The sequence below is a fragment of the Temnothorax longispinosus genome, chromosome 8 (genome assembly GCF_030848805.1).
Source record: "Temnothorax longispinosus isolate EJ_2023e chromosome 8, Tlon_JGU_v1, whole genome shotgun sequence".
Lineage (NCBI taxonomy): Eukaryota > Metazoa > Arthropoda > Insecta > Hymenoptera > Formicidae > Temnothorax > Temnothorax longispinosus.
The window spans coordinates 13859235-13878985 of NC_092365.1; the positions used below are offsets into that span (position 1 = coordinate 13859235).

General features: G+C 37.1%; 1 protein-coding gene across 4 annotated transcripts in view; it reads left to right on the top strand.

Annotated features, from left to right (window-relative positions):
• LOC139818173 (lachesin) overlaps window positions 1-19751 on the top strand; it is a 37742-nt gene that overhangs the window by 12790 nt on the left and 5201 nt on the right. For 2 of the 4 annotated variants that reach the window (XM_071786754.1, XM_071786751.1), the window contains exons 2-3: window positions 13615-13704; window positions 15535-15656. In XM_071786754.1, the coding sequence (XP_071642855.1) occupies window positions 13620-13704; window positions 15535-15656 (207 nt within the window). In that variant the 5' untranslated portion in view covers window positions 13615-13619. Of the gene's footprint in view, window positions 1-10942; window positions 11229-13614; window positions 13734-15534; window positions 15657-19751 lie in introns of those variants that run through there. The other 2 variants (XM_071786753.1, XM_071786755.1) reach the window with 2 other exon arrangements.

Sequence of the window (19751 nt, forward strand, 5' to 3'; positions counted from 1 at the left end):
CTCCCTTCGAAACCTAACGTTGCAGCGTCCGACGGTGACGGTGTTTCGCGCTCATCGATAGTCGATCGCTATTTCACGACGCCTTTTGCATGCCAGCGTGTCACGTTAGGTGTATAAGCAGCTTAGAGAGAAAGAGAGAGAGAGAGAGAGAGAGAGAGAGAGAGAGGGATGAGAAAAGGAGGGCCAGAAAAGCAATTCGAGTTCCTCACGTCGCGCTCACACGTCGTTATGACGCCTCCTCTCGTGTCGCCTCAGGCAATGGTCAACCGCATATGAATGGGGTAACGTAAGGTGTCTAAGAGGTTTGACAAATATGTACGATCTATCTCAGTAAGGCGGGAATAGTTGGTAGAGAGACGGTGATGACCGTGGAAATGTGTAACCATTCCAAAACGAAGAGTTATGTTGAGATCCAGGTTATTATGACGGAGTTAGGAATGTATTTCTTTGTTGAGAATGCAATTCTTCCTAAGAACTTTTTTAAAATAAACTTTTTTTGAATGAGACGTACCTCGTATACTAATTACAATAAATATTACATCCTTATAAAAAAGTATATTTTTAAAAGCTACAAGTGTTCTTATGATAAATTTATACTGAATAATTAACTGATATGTACGATGAATTTAAGCTGCGCAAAATATAGACTTCTGCGGTATTTGCTAATTAAAAGGTAATTGTTATCGTTCGTATACGCAATCTCAAAATAAACGGTTTAATATATTTTTCATCAATAAAAGCATATAAGACTTCGCTGAATATTAATCTTCTTAAAGAATCCTAATTTTTGTTGTTTAATTTTTTGCATTTATCCTGCAATTATAACTTGCGATATCGAATTTATAGTTTCAACATTTTCATTGTGTAAAACCGTGTACAAAGAGCGACGTATATCACTGTTAACGACCTCGAGTTTATTCTTTGATGAGTGACACGCTTATCCGGCAGGAACAAGGCAAGAACGTGCATAGTGCCAGTAAAGTCGCGGCGTGGAAAAGACGGTTAAATATTCGTACGTATTATTATGAGCACGCTTGCAGTAAGGAGTTTGGTGTATAATAGTACAATTTACCCTGTCTGGTATATATCCTGTAGAACGCAGGTATCACTGGCACGACTTGTTACGATTTGTTCGGAGGATGACACGAAAACCGAGCGAAAATATCCTGCTGACAAAAAAGTTAGATAGTAAGAGATAGTAAATTAAGTTTAACAGTGGGAGGGTGAAGAGAGGAAGCGAAGAGAGTGGCTTTGACTCCCCCGGGAAAGCTGCAGGTGAAGGCAGATGAACATATAACTTCTTTTACAGGAACTTCAGCGGCATTCCCTTAACATAATTAATAAAGTAACTCGCGCGACGATATTATGAGAGAATATTTATTTTAATCTCGGCGGTAGGGGGAGAAAGTGAAAGTTCGTCGGCAAATTTGCTTGAGTGTGGGGAGAAATTTAGAGATCGTGGGTTTTACAGTGACCTATGTTCCGGGTAAGAACGTAAATCTGCCCGGTTGGAACATTTTTTTCGCGATATGCACAATCTCGCGATTTTATTACGTCTCGCAGCGGCATTATCGAGATTCGTTTTAATCCCTGAATTTTTCGCGATATTTACAATTAGACCTTTCAGCGCATTTCATTCAACGATAGTAACGCGCTGCGGAGCGAGTGCGATTGCATTTGTTCACTGGCAGTCATATTAATATTTTTTGCGCGATACATCTTTCTTACAACTACGAAACTACTGTACATGCGCATTGTGAGAATTTGATTATTTTCTGTTCGAAGTATGTTGTCATTGATCTAATAATTTATAAAAGAGACATGATATACATTTAGTAAGAGATAAAATAGAAATTTTAATCCATAATTGAATAATGTAAATGCAAACAACATTATTTTCAGATATTTAAGTAGTTTTTTGTTGTGAGAAATGAGTGAAAACTAATTAAGAGTATTAAGCATTATCAAAAGCATATCGCTTATCGATCGGATATATTCAGCTTCACGTGCGCTTTGACATATTGCTATTTACCTGCCGTCAGATGTTTGTATTATCTAACGCGAGAGCATCACGATGATTCTATGCATATTTCTATTATAAGTCGCGAAATGCATCGGTAACGAGATATTATAATTACCTTCATAATTATAACATGTTCTATAATCGGTAGTACAATGCATAGTTAACGAAGAAATTTAATACGCCGGTGATGTGCTGTTATAATACTACGGCGAATGTGTGGTTATCGTACAGAAGTTTGCCAGAATGAGGCAGAGGGAGAGAGAGAGAGAGAGAGAGAGAGAGAGATGTGGAATTCGATCTCATATATATGGAATCAGTCGCGTGCATGAGGATTCGTTTTACCTAACTATTATAATTATCAGGCCGTGAATAGATAAACATCTTTTATTGATCTGTTTACAGTTTGATGTACAGTAATTTATAATAAAGTAAAAGAAATTTAATTATAACGAAAAAAGATAAAAGAAAAGAATTATCTCTCTGTAATCTTTGAGGAATTATGGAGTTTGTCGTAAGGTATTGAGAGTCAAAAGGTACGGTAACATCCGCGTTAAAGTTTTTTGCAACTTATACTTACCGTTGACAAGCGCGTACTAAGTAGCCGATAAGCCAGGGCGGTTACGAAAATCCCTCGAGTCACCTCGAGAACTTCCGAGTCTCACAACGCGGCACCTTATCAATAATCAATCGCTATTTCTGCGCTCTTCTCGGTCGCATTAACGAAAATTTCGATCGATCGATCTAGAGAGAGAAAGAGAGAGAGAGAAAGAGAGAGAGAGAGAGAGAGAGAAAGAGAGAAAAAAAGAGAAGTAGAAAAACGAGATAGATATAAACGAAAGAATAGCGGAAACTGCAGTTGCACTTTCTCAGATCAAATAGTGTAAACGGACGAATATGCTAGGGGAATTTCGTTATCCACGACTCTCCATATCCGGGTGAAATTTTATTGGAGGAGAAAGCAATTTTTTTTTTTTTTTTTTAATAAAGTGATATACATCATCTTCGATGGGAAAAGGAGTCGATAAATCTCCCATTCACGGACGTCAAAGGAATGATTGATCAAATTTCTTTGTTGCGAAACGCGAAACCATTCCGACAGATGATTTAAGGAATGCATTTATCATTGTTTCACTCGCGATTCGGGATACTGATGGGTATCTTTAAAATTAGCGATTGAAACCGGATATTTGTAATTAATCGGAACCGGTATTGCCGCGAGCTCCGTTGTAATTTGAATACTCAACAATTCGGAAAATTAAATCCTGTATTTTTGTGTAGAAACGATTTTATTTGATATATTAAGGGGAGGGAATTTCGTGTTATTTAACATTATTTTATCGCGTGATATCCGTTATCAGAAGCTTGTGTTTCATCGAGATATTCCTACTCGTCAAACCTAATGTTTCACGTGTAACGGCCTAATGTGAGGATTATCTTAGAACGGTATCCTGAGCGAGCGCACTATCGGCGATTGGCGCATTCACGTCGCACCTCACTTGATTTCCTGTTTGATACTTGATTTCCTAGGTAGCTTAAATACAAGATTTAGCCTCGTCAAACGCGTCGTGTGAATTACCCTAATGGACGCACGTATAACGCAACACCAGACAGGTTTGGTATTGCCTGTCGAAAGATAATCAGATTGGATTAGTACATGGATTATCAAATTAAATAGATTATCTTACCATGTCTGACACTAAAAAGATGCACTTGATGTAAGAAATTTATGCGCAAGATGTGCAAATGCGTAGTGCACATGAAAAGGGAAAGAGCGAGTAAGTGCTAATAATGAAGATTGACATTAATTCGAGATAGTGCAACTCTCACGAAAGTAAAGAATTATTATAATAAAGACTTTCTATTAAAAAATCAATAGCTACGCGAAATTTTCAGTAGTATAATAATGTTCATATTTTCGTATATGGCTACATTTGGATTTTGTTTTTCTGAATGCAATACAGAATTCTAAATCAATGTTACGCAACTGAGCCTCCAAGACTTACAATTATTAGTTGCTTGATCTAGTTGCGATGAAAAATTATATTTGGGAAGAAGCGTAGAGATACTCCTTAGTCGAAAATAGAAGCTAAACAATTTTCCCCGTGCGCAAAAGAAAATAATTTAAGCTTGTGATAGTTATTAAGAAAGAGCATGTTCAATTCTGACGGGTGGGTTGAAATTCAATGAAGGAGTTTTGCTTTTCGCAAAACTCTGGATGTTTGTTTTTCCTCGCGGTAAGATATCGAAGAAAACAGAGCAACGCGGTAGACCTGCTTGAGAAGATTAGCTGTATGCAAAGGGGAACGGGAAGCGTGCTGTTGAGAGAAGAAAAGTGTTCGCTAAGTGCACGTGAGAATTGCGTCGAGCAATTGCGAAGCATGTAACATGACTACCGTGTTGAGAAAACAGAAACCGAAATAAAAGTAACCGCTGGAAACACGTAAGTAATAGTTTCGCCGATAGATAAAATAAACCTGATAAAACGAACGGATATATAGCCGATGCGCCGTCGATGCCGACCTTTATTTTTCCTTTGCACGCTTCAGGAATTGACTGTAATAAAACACGAGAGAAAAACAGAAATGAGATTGGGAAATACAGCGAGGGAAAGTGGAGGAAGCGAGAAGCGAAAGTCCGTCTCTCGAGTCTTTCTTGCGTTTCCTTCTCGATCAGAAATATCTCGCTGTCGCTAATATTCCTAATTTTATTTGACTGAAATAAGATTGAGGAGAAGATCATGTAAAACTCAGGCTCTATAATTTTTTTATAATGGTAAACAGCAGATATAAGTAGTATATGAATATTTTATTTATTTCAGTTAATAAAAAATTGGCGCACCAGATCTGGATTGTAAATTGCGAATAAATGTTTCATCTTTAAGTATCTCCGCGAGGGGCTGTAACTTTTCACATGTGCATTTACACACGCGCAACAAACATTTTCACTACGTAAATCTAATAAACCGGGCATATATCGACTTTGCAATTATTAACTTCTCCATACTTCGAGAACTGCTGAAATAGTATCAAGTTTTTTTAAAACCTATGACCTATACTATTAAATTATAGAATATTTTTTTCTTAGCTCTTTCTTCCATGACTTCTTCTTTCACAAAACTTTACGTAAAAATAACTAAGAATTATGGAATTAAAGAATGTGTGTGTACGCGCGCGCGCGTAATTTTATTTCTATAATCTAATTTAGATCCAATAAGCGATAAACCGATACAATCATTCTTGCAATTATCTTATAAAATATTTTCAAAGTTGACGTTTCATTCTGCGCGTATAACTAGAATTTTCTAAAGATAAAGATATCGGTTGACAATATCGACATTTTAGCTAAATGTATGATAAATAAATTAATCTTTATAATGTTCATTTAATTGTGCTGTGAATTATGATCGTATTTTAATTATATCGTATTACGCGTATTGCCCTTTAGGCACGTGCTCTCAAATAAATTACATCCACATCTATATAATTTTCAATCTATCAGACGTTAACGGATACGTTTGATTATTCATCGGAAGGAAATAGTTGAATGTGCTTGCGCGCATAGTGGAACGATAGGTAACTGCATCGTCGAAGTCAAAGGGGCTTTTGATATCCTGACCACTGATTGGTCCTTCAAAGAGGTATTCGACGTTTATCGCCCTTTCCCGTAATACGCGATTCTACTTTCGCATTTATGACGATCCCCTCGTGCATGCTAACGTGCATCCGTTGTTATTCTCGCGCTGTAAGATTTTTACAGGATTCGATGTTCTCTTGATATTTTATCACTGAGGGATATTAAATCAGGGTATTCGCGAAACACTATTCATAATCGTTGCTTTAGTGTCGTCTCGAAAGTGTATTGGATGAAATATTCAGAATAAAATTTCTGTACGATATTTATAGCCATTGTATGCATCTCATATTAAAAAGCATAACACACACACACACACAGAGATAAAATATCAGGACCAAGTTTCACACTTGAGACACAGACGATTCAATAATTACATTTTAATAAAAGAACAATTGTTAACCGCATAAAATAATTATAAATAATTGTTTCTGCAAGTAAGGAAATGAAAAATAATAATTTACTTATCCTAGTTGTTTCATCGTCGTTGTTCCGAAGCCTCCCAGGCTTTCTCCTCCTCCTCTTTCTTCTCTCGAGTTTGTTCGTTGCGCTTGCCGCGCTTGCACAAAGTAACACTTGCGAAAACACGGTTAATTACGATTGTGCCTAATCATCAAAATAGAATAATTGCACGGCACTTTTGACGTTAATTACACGCGACTGACGTTACGAGCACTTTACTATTACATATTGTGACAGAATCCTATCTCAGAATCCTCCAAAAGTCGATCCGTTTCAAACGTGCAACGTTATGATTGAGAAATTAACGACATTCTAATCCACATCCTAAAAAAGTGATGAACAAACTACAAATTTAGATAAGTGAAACCGCACGTCAAAGCGCAATGCAGGATACGTTTGAATCTAATCGTACAAATAAATTATAATATCGCTCACGTAAATATTTGTCATAAAATAATAATCTGTAATTCCTATCCCTTATTGTCTCGATATTGTGATATGAATAACTTGCGCGAGATACTTGCTTCGATACAAGACAATGCGTTTATAATTGTTAATCACGAAAGTTAATTAATTACGAATCTGTTGATTATTCATAGAAAATAATTGTGATTCGATAATGCGACGATATATGTACGGAACGGTATTTGTGCCGCGACTTGCTGTCTTGCGAATACGATAATACACGGGCGGCCGTCCTTTTGTTACATTGTACATCATATAAAAGCTGTAAAACTTTTAAGAGATACATATATATTTTACGTTTCGTGTGTAATACGCGCGCGAGTGAGAAACACGTGCATGAACAGCACGTATTAAAATTTAGAGTGTATATTAAAAAATTATTTATTATCCAAAGTACGTATTTGTTAAAGTAATTTTCAACACATTTTATATGGCGTTTTACAGGGACGTACCCAACCCTTTACACATACACGCGTGACCCAACCTGGCCATATGCGACCTAACATTATATTTCCTTTCCCCTCCCCTTTCATCCGGCACGCCTCTGTCACTCTCCCTCCGTTTCCTCCAGATCCGCATTCTGACTTCCTCTTTCCTGGCGGGCCTCTTCGCTTTTGGCCGGCTTTCCCCCACCTTGCGTTCGGCGCTTTCCTTCCTTTTTTCACTGTCCTTACTTTTCTTTCTTATCATCTTTCTCCTCGTCCGACTTCATCAACGGACTCTCCTCCATCCTTTTCGTAATCTCGTCCTCCTCAGTTTTCTTCAAACTCCCGCTCTCCTCCTCTCTTCTTTCTTTTCTTTTTTTATTCTCCTCTCTTTCTCTTTCCCTCGTCTCCACCGATTTATCTTCGTCCATTTTTACTCTTAATCTATTCCCTTCCTTTCTCCTTGCCTCCAAAACCTTCCACTTATCCTCCTCACTCTCCATCTTTACTAATATTGTTATCCAGTCCCCTCTCACTCCTATCACAGTTACTTCTTTTACCTCCACTTTCACTTTTAATCCATCCGCAAACAATTCCTTCACCTTCTCCCAATTTGATCCTTCTCCTTCCCATCTCTTCTTCTCAACCCTTATTATCACGTTGTTCCTTCTCTTCTCGTTGTCGCTCCTTTCCAACTCCTTTGCCCACCATTTCTTCTTACCAGTCTTACTCTCTTCACTATCATTCCTCTTCCTTTTGCCTCCGCTCTGTTCCATCCTATCCACCTTTCTTTTCAATCTCTCTATCTCCTCCTTCATCTCCTCCTCTCTTCTTTTACATTCCTCGTTAACTTTCTTTATCATCTTCCATACTTTTTCTTCCACTATCTTTTCCACCGCCTCCTTCTCTATTATTATCTTCGCTCTGCATTCCATCTTTTTTGGTTATCTGTAACACGCACATTTACATAATTACTCTCCTCTCCCTTACTCTGCTTTCTCTCCCGCCCCCTCTCTCCCTCTGACCTATCACGCTTATCTCTTTCACCTCTACCTTTACCTTTGATCCTTCCGCAACCAATTCTTTCAATAATCGCCGTACTTTCTACTATCGTTCGCTTCGTCTCAAAGCTCGCCCGCTCTATTGCCACCACGTGCGCTTCTTGCATGTTCACCTCGCTCTATCGATCCCTTCCCTCGATCTCTCGATCTCGCCGCTTATCCGCCGACACACGTTGCGAAGACGCGTGTTGCGCATCCGCCTTATATTGTTAATCTTTTCTGCCGCTCTCGCCTCTTGTGCCATATTTAAAATTTTATATAAAATCCGATTGTGTCAAGAAACAATTTTGAGAATTTGTATCACATTCGGGAAATCTAACATGTAATTCATATAAAGCACATTTATCCGCGTAAATAATACATACACAACGTCGGCGCGACCGAGTCATTGTATTATCATTCGCACGACGGCTTTCGAACAAACCGGTAGTGTCGCAAGTCGCTCCGTATATCGTCTCGTTATTCCATCCCGAAATGCGATTGTTTCTTACGAATTAACTTTCATCTATCCGCGTGATTAATTTTGTGTGGCGTCTTATTATTTCTCGAAACGCGACAAGCACTGTGAACAAACGCGATCATTCTCCAGAGATCGGATAATGCAAATATATAATATAACGATTTGTAATCGAATCGTAAGTAATTACGTAATTGAATGCTGTGATGAAGTAATTATATTAATATTACGTGTATTTAGCATTTATCTTGAAATGTACATTACACGTGCAATATTTTAAAATGACTCGCGTGATACTTGACGGTGTCCAAAGAAGTCAACCGTTAGCCTACCCCTATATACCCCTACTTCTACTCCCTCATCGCGGCTGAGTCATTGTGTTATCATTCACACGACGACGTTCGAGAAAACAGGTAGCGTCGCGAGCCGCTCCGTATATCGTCTCATTATTCCATCTCGAAACGCGATTGTTTCTTACGAACGATTAACTTCCATCACTCCGCGTAATTAATTTCGTGTGACATCTTACTATTTCTCAAAACGCGACAAGCACTATGAACAGACGCGATCTCTAGAATTTAGATGATTAAAGAACGGATAACGCGGATATAATATAATAATTCGCTGTAAATAATTACGTAATCGAATGCTGTAATTACATATATTTTGCATTTATCTCGAAACGTATCGCATATACTATTATTCAATTCTGGGTTATATATTTATGGACTATTCGATGAGTCTTAATTAATCATTTAATTGACTAGCGTGACACTTCGCGGAATGAAAAGCTGTCGACGTGATCACCGAGGTTTTCGGTTATTAACAAAACATCGCGACAACGAAAAGGATTGAGCGCGCGGCGATAATTATTTCATTGGTCGGATTTGAAGATATCCTGTAACGCATTTTGAACTGTTGTCTTAAATGTAATTTGATTCTCTGATACTGACAACACGAAATAATATATACGAATCACGGATTGAATCATTAGAGTAACAAGAAACCGCGTATCCATTATTAACCCGTTGAGGTCACACCTCCTAAAAGTAACGTAGAGGTCACATGGGGTCCAATGGACCCCACAACAGTTTCCATTTGCGTTCTTTTTGATGTATCGACTCAAACCTTGAACTGGAATTAATTTATGACTTCCTCTTGATAATCCAATAATTTAAAAAATTTTTTTATGTTGAAAAAACGCGAGGAAAAAATTTTTTTTTCGAGAAATTTGACTTTTTTCACAAAAATATTCATTAAAATTTTTTGAGATAAAGCAAAAAAACTTTGTGCGTTTTACTCTCAAAATAGTATACTTTTAAGAAAAAAAAAGCCTGGGGTCCACTGGACCCCATGTGACCTCAACGGGTTAATAATTATAATTTAAAGTTAAATTAAAATTGAGATTAAAGGAGAAACAAAATATTTAACGTACATGTATTTTATAATAAAAATTTCAATATTTTGTCTCGGCGAGACCAGTAGGCACGCGGTGTTTTGTTGCTGTATTACGGTCACAAGTCACAAGGCTACCGCGTGTATTTACACAAGAGTGCCGCACGATACGTGACATTTGTGCGACGAGACTCGAATCGGCAGGATGTTCCATGTGCTACCGCGCATTATTAAAACGCAATCGTGCTAACAATAAGTATCACAAATCACCAAGCGCAAACATTGATAACTGTCGGTCAGTGCAATTAATGAACTCCTGCGATTAACGGCCTGCAGACGCAACGGTTATTTGTCGAAGCAAATATTTCGCGAAATTTATTCTGACATTAAAACGATATGAGTTGAAAGTTATAACTTATTGTTTCGTGCTATTTATTTCGGGCTATATTTTTTACCTTAAAGATTCTTAAATTCGAAAATCTGCATGTATCTCGCGTCGCGCTTTGAATCTTTCGTCGATAAATATAATTTGTCCACAATACGTTGAGAGTGTGGAGTAACAGTCATATTGAGTAATTTGAATAATGAAAAGCCATAATTATTTCCGGTCGTTTATTAATAATACTTACATCTCGTTAAATTTATGTAGTTGAAATATATCACGCACTAAATTTCAATAGTAAATTTTCAAATAATCTATCGCGCCTAATTAGCCAAAACTTTGTTAATAAACTTTGAATTATATCGTATTATATTAGGATTGTCGATATTATTTTTTAATTTTTTGTTCATTAACGAAACGTACATTGCTTGTACGAAATGAATATACAATCAGTTACAATTGACTGCAATGACTAATGACTATAATTCAAATACATAAATTATTTATAAATACATAATCGTAATTAATTCTATATTGTAGTATTTATTAACCGCATATAACATAAATTCGAAGCTTTTACATCAATTTGTTAAGAGCTTCCGCCGTTTGAGATTTGTCTGTTGCGTTGATTTGCGAAATATCGCGAATCGTAATCTTCTTTCGCATTATTTTTACTTCTCAATATACAGTAATAAAATACATCGTGTGCATTTAGTATCGAGAGTATCGTATAAAATGCAGTACGATGAGAGATTATTGTTTAGGATTATCGTAATATGCTAGTAATTAGTAGCATAGATAGTGTATACGCGTTTATGATTTTGCGGATGAATGTCGTGCGAGTGCCACAAGAAACAAAAAGGAATAGAAAAACAGAAAAGAAAAAACCTTGGAAAAGCATCAAACGACACGTATATATAACCATAGAGTGAGTAACGTATTATTATATTATTTTAAATTAACAATAAGATTATGAATATAGATAAATTTCATAGATTTATTATATTAAAATAAATAAGCTAAAATAGATTAGTAATAATAATAATTTAATTTTGGAATACGTATTGTCATATTTATCATATTTACGCATTTATTATGCATGTGAAAACGCACAAACACATGGAATTCATTATAGCTTATATCGGATATCTTGTTATATAATAGGATTTAATCATGAGATGTATCAGAGAGTATCAACCAAAATTTATAGATCAAATTTGCAAATGTTTGTCTTGCGTTCTATATACAGGCAAGATTTTCGAGAAATTATGATGTGTGTATTAATAATCTTATTCGACAAAGTTAAATTAAACTTATAGTTTATTAAAGGTTGGAGTGTATTGCTAGTAAAAGAAAAAGAAAGCTATACTAAATAAAATATGGATATTTTTAGATTCTTAGAATATTAATATTTCTTTATAATGTTTATACACGATAAAAATAACAATAGGATGTTTTTTGTGTAAAATGAAGTAATTATTTCGTTTCTCACAATCAGCTGAGTACACTCTCATTGTCAGTTGATTTCTAATTAAAATATGATGTTGAATCGTCCGAGATATAAAATTTTATTCCGAGTACCTCATCTGATATGTTTTGAGACAAAATTCATGGAATAATTACTTACTAAAACTTGCTTTTAGACAATTTATAATTTGTGTTAGAATTCAGGATAGAATTCTATTAGTGAGCTTTAATAATAAATGTTCAACTCAATATTTGATTGATATGACATTAAATTATGATCTATTGATACATATTTACATGTTCTTCGAATTCGAGAAATAAAACTCAGAATGAGGATCTTGAAACATAAGACAAATACATTAAAGATAAAGTTTACCTGGGCTCCTCTCACAATCAGTTGAATTGTGACATTTAAACAATTAAGACGAAATTAATATCAAATTGATCTGTTTATTAAATCGTGTCACATTTAATAAAGCAGTTTTATCCGAACTCTTTGGCTGAAATTGTAAATGTGGGCCTTAAACATGTATGACGGAATTGTTGGCGAACGTGAGGGCAAGACTGGCCGAAGTTATAAAGGACGAGCTTTGGAGTGAACGAAATTTTCATTTGACCATCGGACTGCGGTCATCACATACCTACATACATACGTATGTGATGGTACACGCATCCGCGCGCACGTGTGCCCCCGAGACGCGGAGTGTGCGTATCGCGTGAGGGTGCGGAGAAGAGGGTGTACCTCTACTGCCATTCGAGAGTATTATTGCGGTGCTGGCCGGTTGGCGACGGGCGAACGGGAGATATATCAGCGGGTTGGCGTTTATGTGGCGACCAACTGTCGAGTTAATATTCACGCGATTCGGGGCTGACCCTCTCCTCCCTTCATTCTCCTCCTCCTCCGTTCCGTAGTCTCGTTCCGAGCACGCGTCGACGACGTCGCGAAATTCTCGATTTCAACCCCCCGGCCTCCCCTCTTTTCTCACCCCGGGAGCCGGTTGCTTTGCCGTAACAACTCCCTTGCAAATATCCTCTCACGCGAAATTTAGCATGTTATATTAGAATTAGAAAATTCTAATTACAATTGTTTTCATACGGATGATTTAGATTTTCATACAGATGATTTGTGAAATAACAGATAAGATAATTGAATCATTACATCATATCTACTATTTTTTAATAAATAAAATTTCTAGCCTTTAAACTTTTAAATATTTATTTTGCACTAATTTTCATCGTTTTTTACGGCTTTTATATCGTCACATTTTCTAATTAGTCAGTTTGTTTATATTACTTTGAGTTTTAGTGACGAGAATGCACACGAATTTTTCTATCTTTGATCTCGTAGCTTGCTTATTTGTGAATTAATATATTGCACTGAAAAATATAAATAAAAACGTAATTGTTCTTTCTGTTTCAAATTTCTGCATCGACATTTTTTTTTTCTCGTTTCTTTTTAATTATTTATATCACCTATTTTTTACATTTGTAAATTATTGCCTATTGATGTGGAAAAAAAATCGCACAACTGAAAATCACTGTAATTTATATTCAAAACATTCTGACCTAAAGTTAATTGTTTTATTTTTAATAAAAGGATTTTCAATGCACGACTCGCATTGGCCTTATTTATTAATTTCTATTCACATTAATTGTAAATCAACGAACAGTAAATTTTACTGCGAATGAATTATTTACTTGCGCAAAGCTATAAATATTAGTACTTCAAATAACAATAATGAATAAAAAAATTTTAAATAAAGGCCTTTAGTTTGAATGTGATTACTAGGCTTGTTTACACTTGACACAGTGCTTCACTTTGACGTATTTCGCGCTTTTTGTTGCAGGACGTATGGCGTATGGCTTACCTTATGGCATGGCATCGCGGAACTTCGCACTGTGCGCCCTTATTGTCGTCTTCCTCTACACCAGTCTCGGTAAGAGTCGAATATACCGCTTCGATAAGGTAAGTATTTCCGTGATGCGCAGATCCTTGCGAGAAACAGTGAAAAAAAGAAAAAATCGTCCGGGGGAGTTGCGAGGAGAAGCAAAAGTTACAAGTTTTTAATTCGCACGAAATGACAGAATACCCTCCTTCCCTTCTACACAGGGATCGCCGCGACTGGTATCGTGCCCGTTATACTTTTGTGCCGCCTTTCTTTGCTCCAGTTACGATAAGAATCAAATAGAATCCTTCTCCGAAGACGTCGCTATCGGTAGTCTCTCGCGAGAGCTTAAAAAGAATCTCCGCTTAAAAAGAAGCAGGAATTGCAAAGTAGCACTGTGGCACAGGCCGCCGACTTCTCTCCCGCCTCGGAAAACGAAATGGGCTCGCGTTCTGTATCGTTACGCTTATTTATTTATTACCGCTGTTCGTTTATCGCATAACTGTAAATTATGAAATTTTTTTAGAAAAATAATATTTAATCTTGAACTTACAGATATTTATATATGAATAGAATTATATTAGGATGAAAAACGTGAAGGAATTTCAATAAAATTTAGGAATGCGATTAAATCCGATCATTCCTTGTGGAATTCATTTACGAAACATTGGATTTTTATAAGATAAAAAAATAATAAATGTATATATAAGAAACATATCAATATGATTTATGTAGATCTTGAAAATGTCGACCTTTTTATTATTCAATATCTATTTAGATTCCTCTTTAATTTGAAGCGATGTTCGGTCGATTTCTCATTACACAGCAGATGCAAATCACAATGCATAGGTCGTCGAGTACTCGACTCGCATGTGCGGACCTGCGGACCAACAAAAATATTACCTCGTCTTCAGGGTAGCCTTTCCACGCGATAGATCATGATAGATGATGATTACTCCACAAGTCAGCGAACTTTCGCTTAGGCATATTCCACATGATTAATAAACACTCCGTTTCTCGTGAAACTTTCCCCCCTGCATCCTTCGTGCTCGCGTGATCGTTTCAAGCTAAGTTAACCAAAAAGGATACAGGAAGAATACGTCTTCCTTTTTTTTGTTTCACCTATTAGATTCCATCCTGTTATGGCGAGGATGATCAACGCGAGACTCCCCTGCGTGAAACGTCACTTCGAATTGGCATCCGCCACGCGAGAACGCGAGGGGTGAATATCGTGACGTGCAAAGGTTACGGGGTCCATAAGGGTTCGACGCGGTTAATCAAAACTTCATTATGCAACGCACTGACTGTCTTATCTGCATATCGCATAATAAATTGTACGACAAACCGTTTTAGAAGATTTATATGATAATAATAAAGTAAAGAAAACATATTAAGAAATTATAAAATGTTACAGTCAGTATACATTCGCATTTCGTATGCAATAATGAATAAAAAATACACATTTTTCTCTATTGTATTAAAACAATGAAATATGTGTAAGCACGCTAAAAATAAATTTTCATTAAAAATTAACGTTCTTCGGGTCATGATTCGTATAGGGCAGACACCCAGTGGTAATAATCACAAGCGCGACGCATAGAAAGAATTATGATTATCGCGCAGTGACATGGTTGACCGGTCGCTCGTTACATACACAAGTAACGCGGCGATCTAGATTAAATTTTGCTCGCGCGGCGCAAAAAGATGATGGGAATTCTTGTATTTGGGGTTCACCGAAATTTCCCTAACGCGCCGTCCATATATCATATTTGTAACGGCGGCGTATCGACGGCAAGTTGGCCGCGCAGCTAATTAAGGATTAACTTCGTTGATCGTTTTAGCCGTAATCGCTGGCGCATAATCGTTAATTGCATAATTCAGGACAAACGCCGCCTAAGTCCGAGGTCCTGCCCGAATTTCTGGCGCTCTTGGAAAATCACACGGTCACTCAAGGTCGCGACGTCTCCTTCACCTGCGTCGTTAATCATCTCCAGTCTTACAAGGTAAATGTACTCGTGCTGCTTGCGCGCATGTTGTAATTAGCTAATCGATTAGGGCCACCGCTCGAAATAGTAAGTAGTGTGGCCTAGATCATATATTCGCTTAATATACCGGATGCAGCCTAGACGGATTGTATTGTCGAGTAATTGCTACGTAACCGCGTGAAACCATATGTTCCACCGCTCAATTATTATTAAACGAGTATTATATATCGAGCACGTGTCTCGGGCAATGGTCATTCAAAGCGCTCAATTGCGAAGCAATGTGCTGCCATTTGGCTTTAAATACATAAGTTAATTCTGCAAAGAAGAAGCATAGAGTTAATGAGCGGTAATAACATATTAATATAAGAAATATTGCCAGAGCAAAAGAGGAGACCAAAATAATTGAATATTTTATTATCATTAAACTCTTTTGTATATTAATTATATTCCTTTCTCTTAGGCAAGATGTTAAAATGTATAAAGATTTAAGAAAATTTTAAATTATATTTTCTAAAATTTAATTTGTTCTATTTGTCTAAAAGTCAATTTTATCGCGAATACGATATCTTATATGTATATATATTAGTTGTCAGCAACGATATTACGTTACGTCATGTCATAACAGGAAAGAAAACAATTTACACGTAAAGAGATAACTTAGCTCTCGTAAAAGTGTCAGACGTGCACAATACATCTACTTTTTCGATCGGTATTTCTTGAAATCCTAAGGGAAAAGCCGCGAGCGACGCTACAAATGTCAAGATGTTTTCCTTGAGATCTGCATAGCGAAACAATGCAAATCAAGCGAAACCATCGAGTATTCGATGCATCTTCCAACGACAGAAAGACAAAACTGGAAGAACGTATTGAGACAACGAATAACATCGTTTTCGTATCAGAAAAACTATCTATTCCGATTGAACGTAGTGCATGATCGTACTATGCTGTTTTCTCCATTCATAATATTTTTTCACCTCAATAATTACAGATACACAAAGATCGGACATTAAGAGAATCAGAATAATAAAGCGAAAATCTTATCGCAAACGCGCGTGTTTCTTCAAATTTAATTTTACAAAATATACACGAAATAAATTGAATAAACAGAAATAAATCAAATCGTTAATGACAAATTCAGTACCGAATTTGGAATCGATTTCTTCTTAGCATTATCATTTATCATCATTCTCTAATTTTCATCATTAAATATCTCTGCAGTTAAACTTCAGGTTATTGAGTTTCTGTTATAAAGTACACTTAAAATTAGCTGAATAATTCAGATTTCATATCTGTTTGCTCTTTCAAATCTTGATTACTCGCAAAAAGCCCTTTATTTTCGATCGCTGATTACTTGGAAACCACATTAAAATTTTTATTGAAGAAAACCTTACCTCTCCAAAGGCTGATATATTTGCCGCGTTTGCTCCGAAGCGTTTCGAGAATATTTGTATACGTTTATTTTGGACGCTATCAATTTTTGTTAGTAATTTAGCCGCTGTGTCGGCAGGTCGCTTGTTTTTCGCAAATGTTGACCCGTGTCAACATTGACCACGATTTAATGCGGAAATGTTCGCTCTTGGTGTATCTACAGTCGCTGACTTGTCTACGTGTGTTTGTGAGAGAAGCGTACAGTTGTACGCGGCAGAATTCAGAGAATCTCTTCTGGGACGGACTCTGGTCGCGAGTAATTCACTTTCAAGAAGAAGTCCAAGTTTTGATTGCGTGCTCAGATCGCGACAATCGTTTCTATCGCGTTTCTAACGCCGTTGGAGCGTGTTCGTTCGGAGATGCTCGCCGCCTTGTCGCTCGCGGCTATGCCGAAGGGTTCTTCTCGTTCTCTCTCTCTCCCTCTCTCTCAATGGAAAAAGAAAGGAAACGACGGAAGAAAGGATATAAATCAGATCCGCTAATATAGCGTCGCTGAATAGCCCTGATTTTTGCCGTCGTGCTTCTCCTCCTTTTCGTTCTCCTTTTCCCTGTGCAGCTCGTGCTGACTTTGCTGTACCATTTATACGCACCTCATGCACTTCAACTAGACGGCGATTAGGTGGAAAACTGTACAAAGAATAGGCGCAATTTTGCAACTAACAGAATCAAGTTTCACAGCTTGAAATCATTATATTGATTACATGAGTGAAACTCTATTGTCTCCAATAAATAATAATAGAAAAATCTGAGATATTTTAGAAGCAAACTATGCAACTTTTTAAAAAAATTAGAATTTGTTTAGTTTATTCAATTGCCACATTTTGGCAATTGTGAGACTGTGAGATAGAGGTTCAACTGCAGAATGAAAAATCTTTAATGACCCGCCATACATCTTTTACGCATCTTTTATGCATTTGCAATCATGTACCTGTGCCTTCGTGCGAAGTCAAAAGCTTCAATCTCAACTCCGTTCAATTTCCGATCAGTTACTGTAATAACATTTGCCCTCTTGTTTCACTTCCCATCTCGTTTAGATATATTGTTGACATAGAAAGAAACCTCGCGTGCGCGCATGCAAAATATTATCTTTTTACTTTCTTTTTTCTCTTCCTCCGTTTTGTTTAATCACGCCCAATATACATTTTTTACATGACTTTATTTTTTATTTATTTCTGCAATATGCGCATATCTCGCTTTCTACATAGGGAAAAGAGAGCCACGTTTGCGCGATGGTAAAGAACGAAATCCGCCACACGTTGCAAAAAACGCGTCCGTTCTCGGGTTAACGTACCTGCATCGAAAACTATTTAATTTGGCAGCTGCCTCGAACTCGTCGTCGCGTCGCGTTATATGTAACCGCGTCCCGTGCATCCGGTAACATTTAATCTCAGAAATTTAACCCTTTACCGCAGTCCTGTGTAACGATCGGTGCAGCCTGCAGCCGGTATCTGAAGCCGTCGATGCTATATTTCTCCACAGGAAACTCAAGCCTTGTAATTAGACTCGCATAGTGTTACATCGGTGAAGTATATCAAATTGATTGAGAGAAACAAGTCTCTTTTATGTGTAGAAAAATATAGGATATCTCATTTCGGAAATAGCCCTTTCGCAAATACGTATGTCAGATATACGAGCAAATCTAGAAATGCGAAATTCCGATATATTATCTGTATCTCTCATTGGATATATTACCTGAATCTCACGTAGATATCTGAATGCAACTAAACTTAGTAGCTGAATAGGGCACGTAATACCTCCGTAAATGCAATACCCTGAGATGTAATGTCATGTAAACCACGCGCGTCAGACGTATCGGATGTCTATGAGGACACCTGGCCGATTGCTTCTGATCCGCGAAGGATATATCACACGGAGATTACGGTGAGCGGGTCATCGCGACGAAAGGTTTGTTTCCAACAGGTAGATATCTGTTTCTCAGATTTACGCACACACCTAATAATATATTACGTATTTAAATTTCATTTCGCCGATCGAAACGCAGCGACCCGGACTTTTGTCCGCGGTTTAAAAGCCTTTTTATCCTGTTCAATGGCTTCGCTACTGTCTGAAATATGACAGATCGGGCTGCTCACCCGAGCCAGGGAGAAGGGGTTGTAAGCGCGAAATAGGGGTTGTAGCAGAGTAAACCCGAGCGGAATTTGAGAGCGCAACCCCCCAATGCCGCGCCAGCGTTTCGGTATGAATACCGATAAGCGCCTTTCGCAAGCATCGCGACGCTTTTTAAGCACCACCTCGGCACCGTACTAATGAAGAGTTCGCGCCTTTCGTGGTGAGGTGGCTCGATCTCCTCCCATTCTTCCCTTATGCAAAATGCAATCATCTCTTCTCCCGTGTGAGAAAGAGCAAAAATTTCTCCTTTCGCGTTCACCTATCCTCCGTTATTTATCTTTACGGCATTCTTTTGTCGCTGTTGCATAAGGTCTTTCTATAGTTTCTATAGCTATAAAAGTTATGGAAGTTATGTATCATCTATTTAAAAAATGCATATACATATGCATATATTTGTGATTTGCTACAGAAATGCTAACGTAAATATTATTTTAATCGTTGCGAGCTAAATTAAATGTATATTTTTCAAGTATTACGATCGCTGATGGTACGTTGAAAACATTTCGATATTCGTTACGACTAGTTATAAATAAATATACGTTTGACGTTTATAAA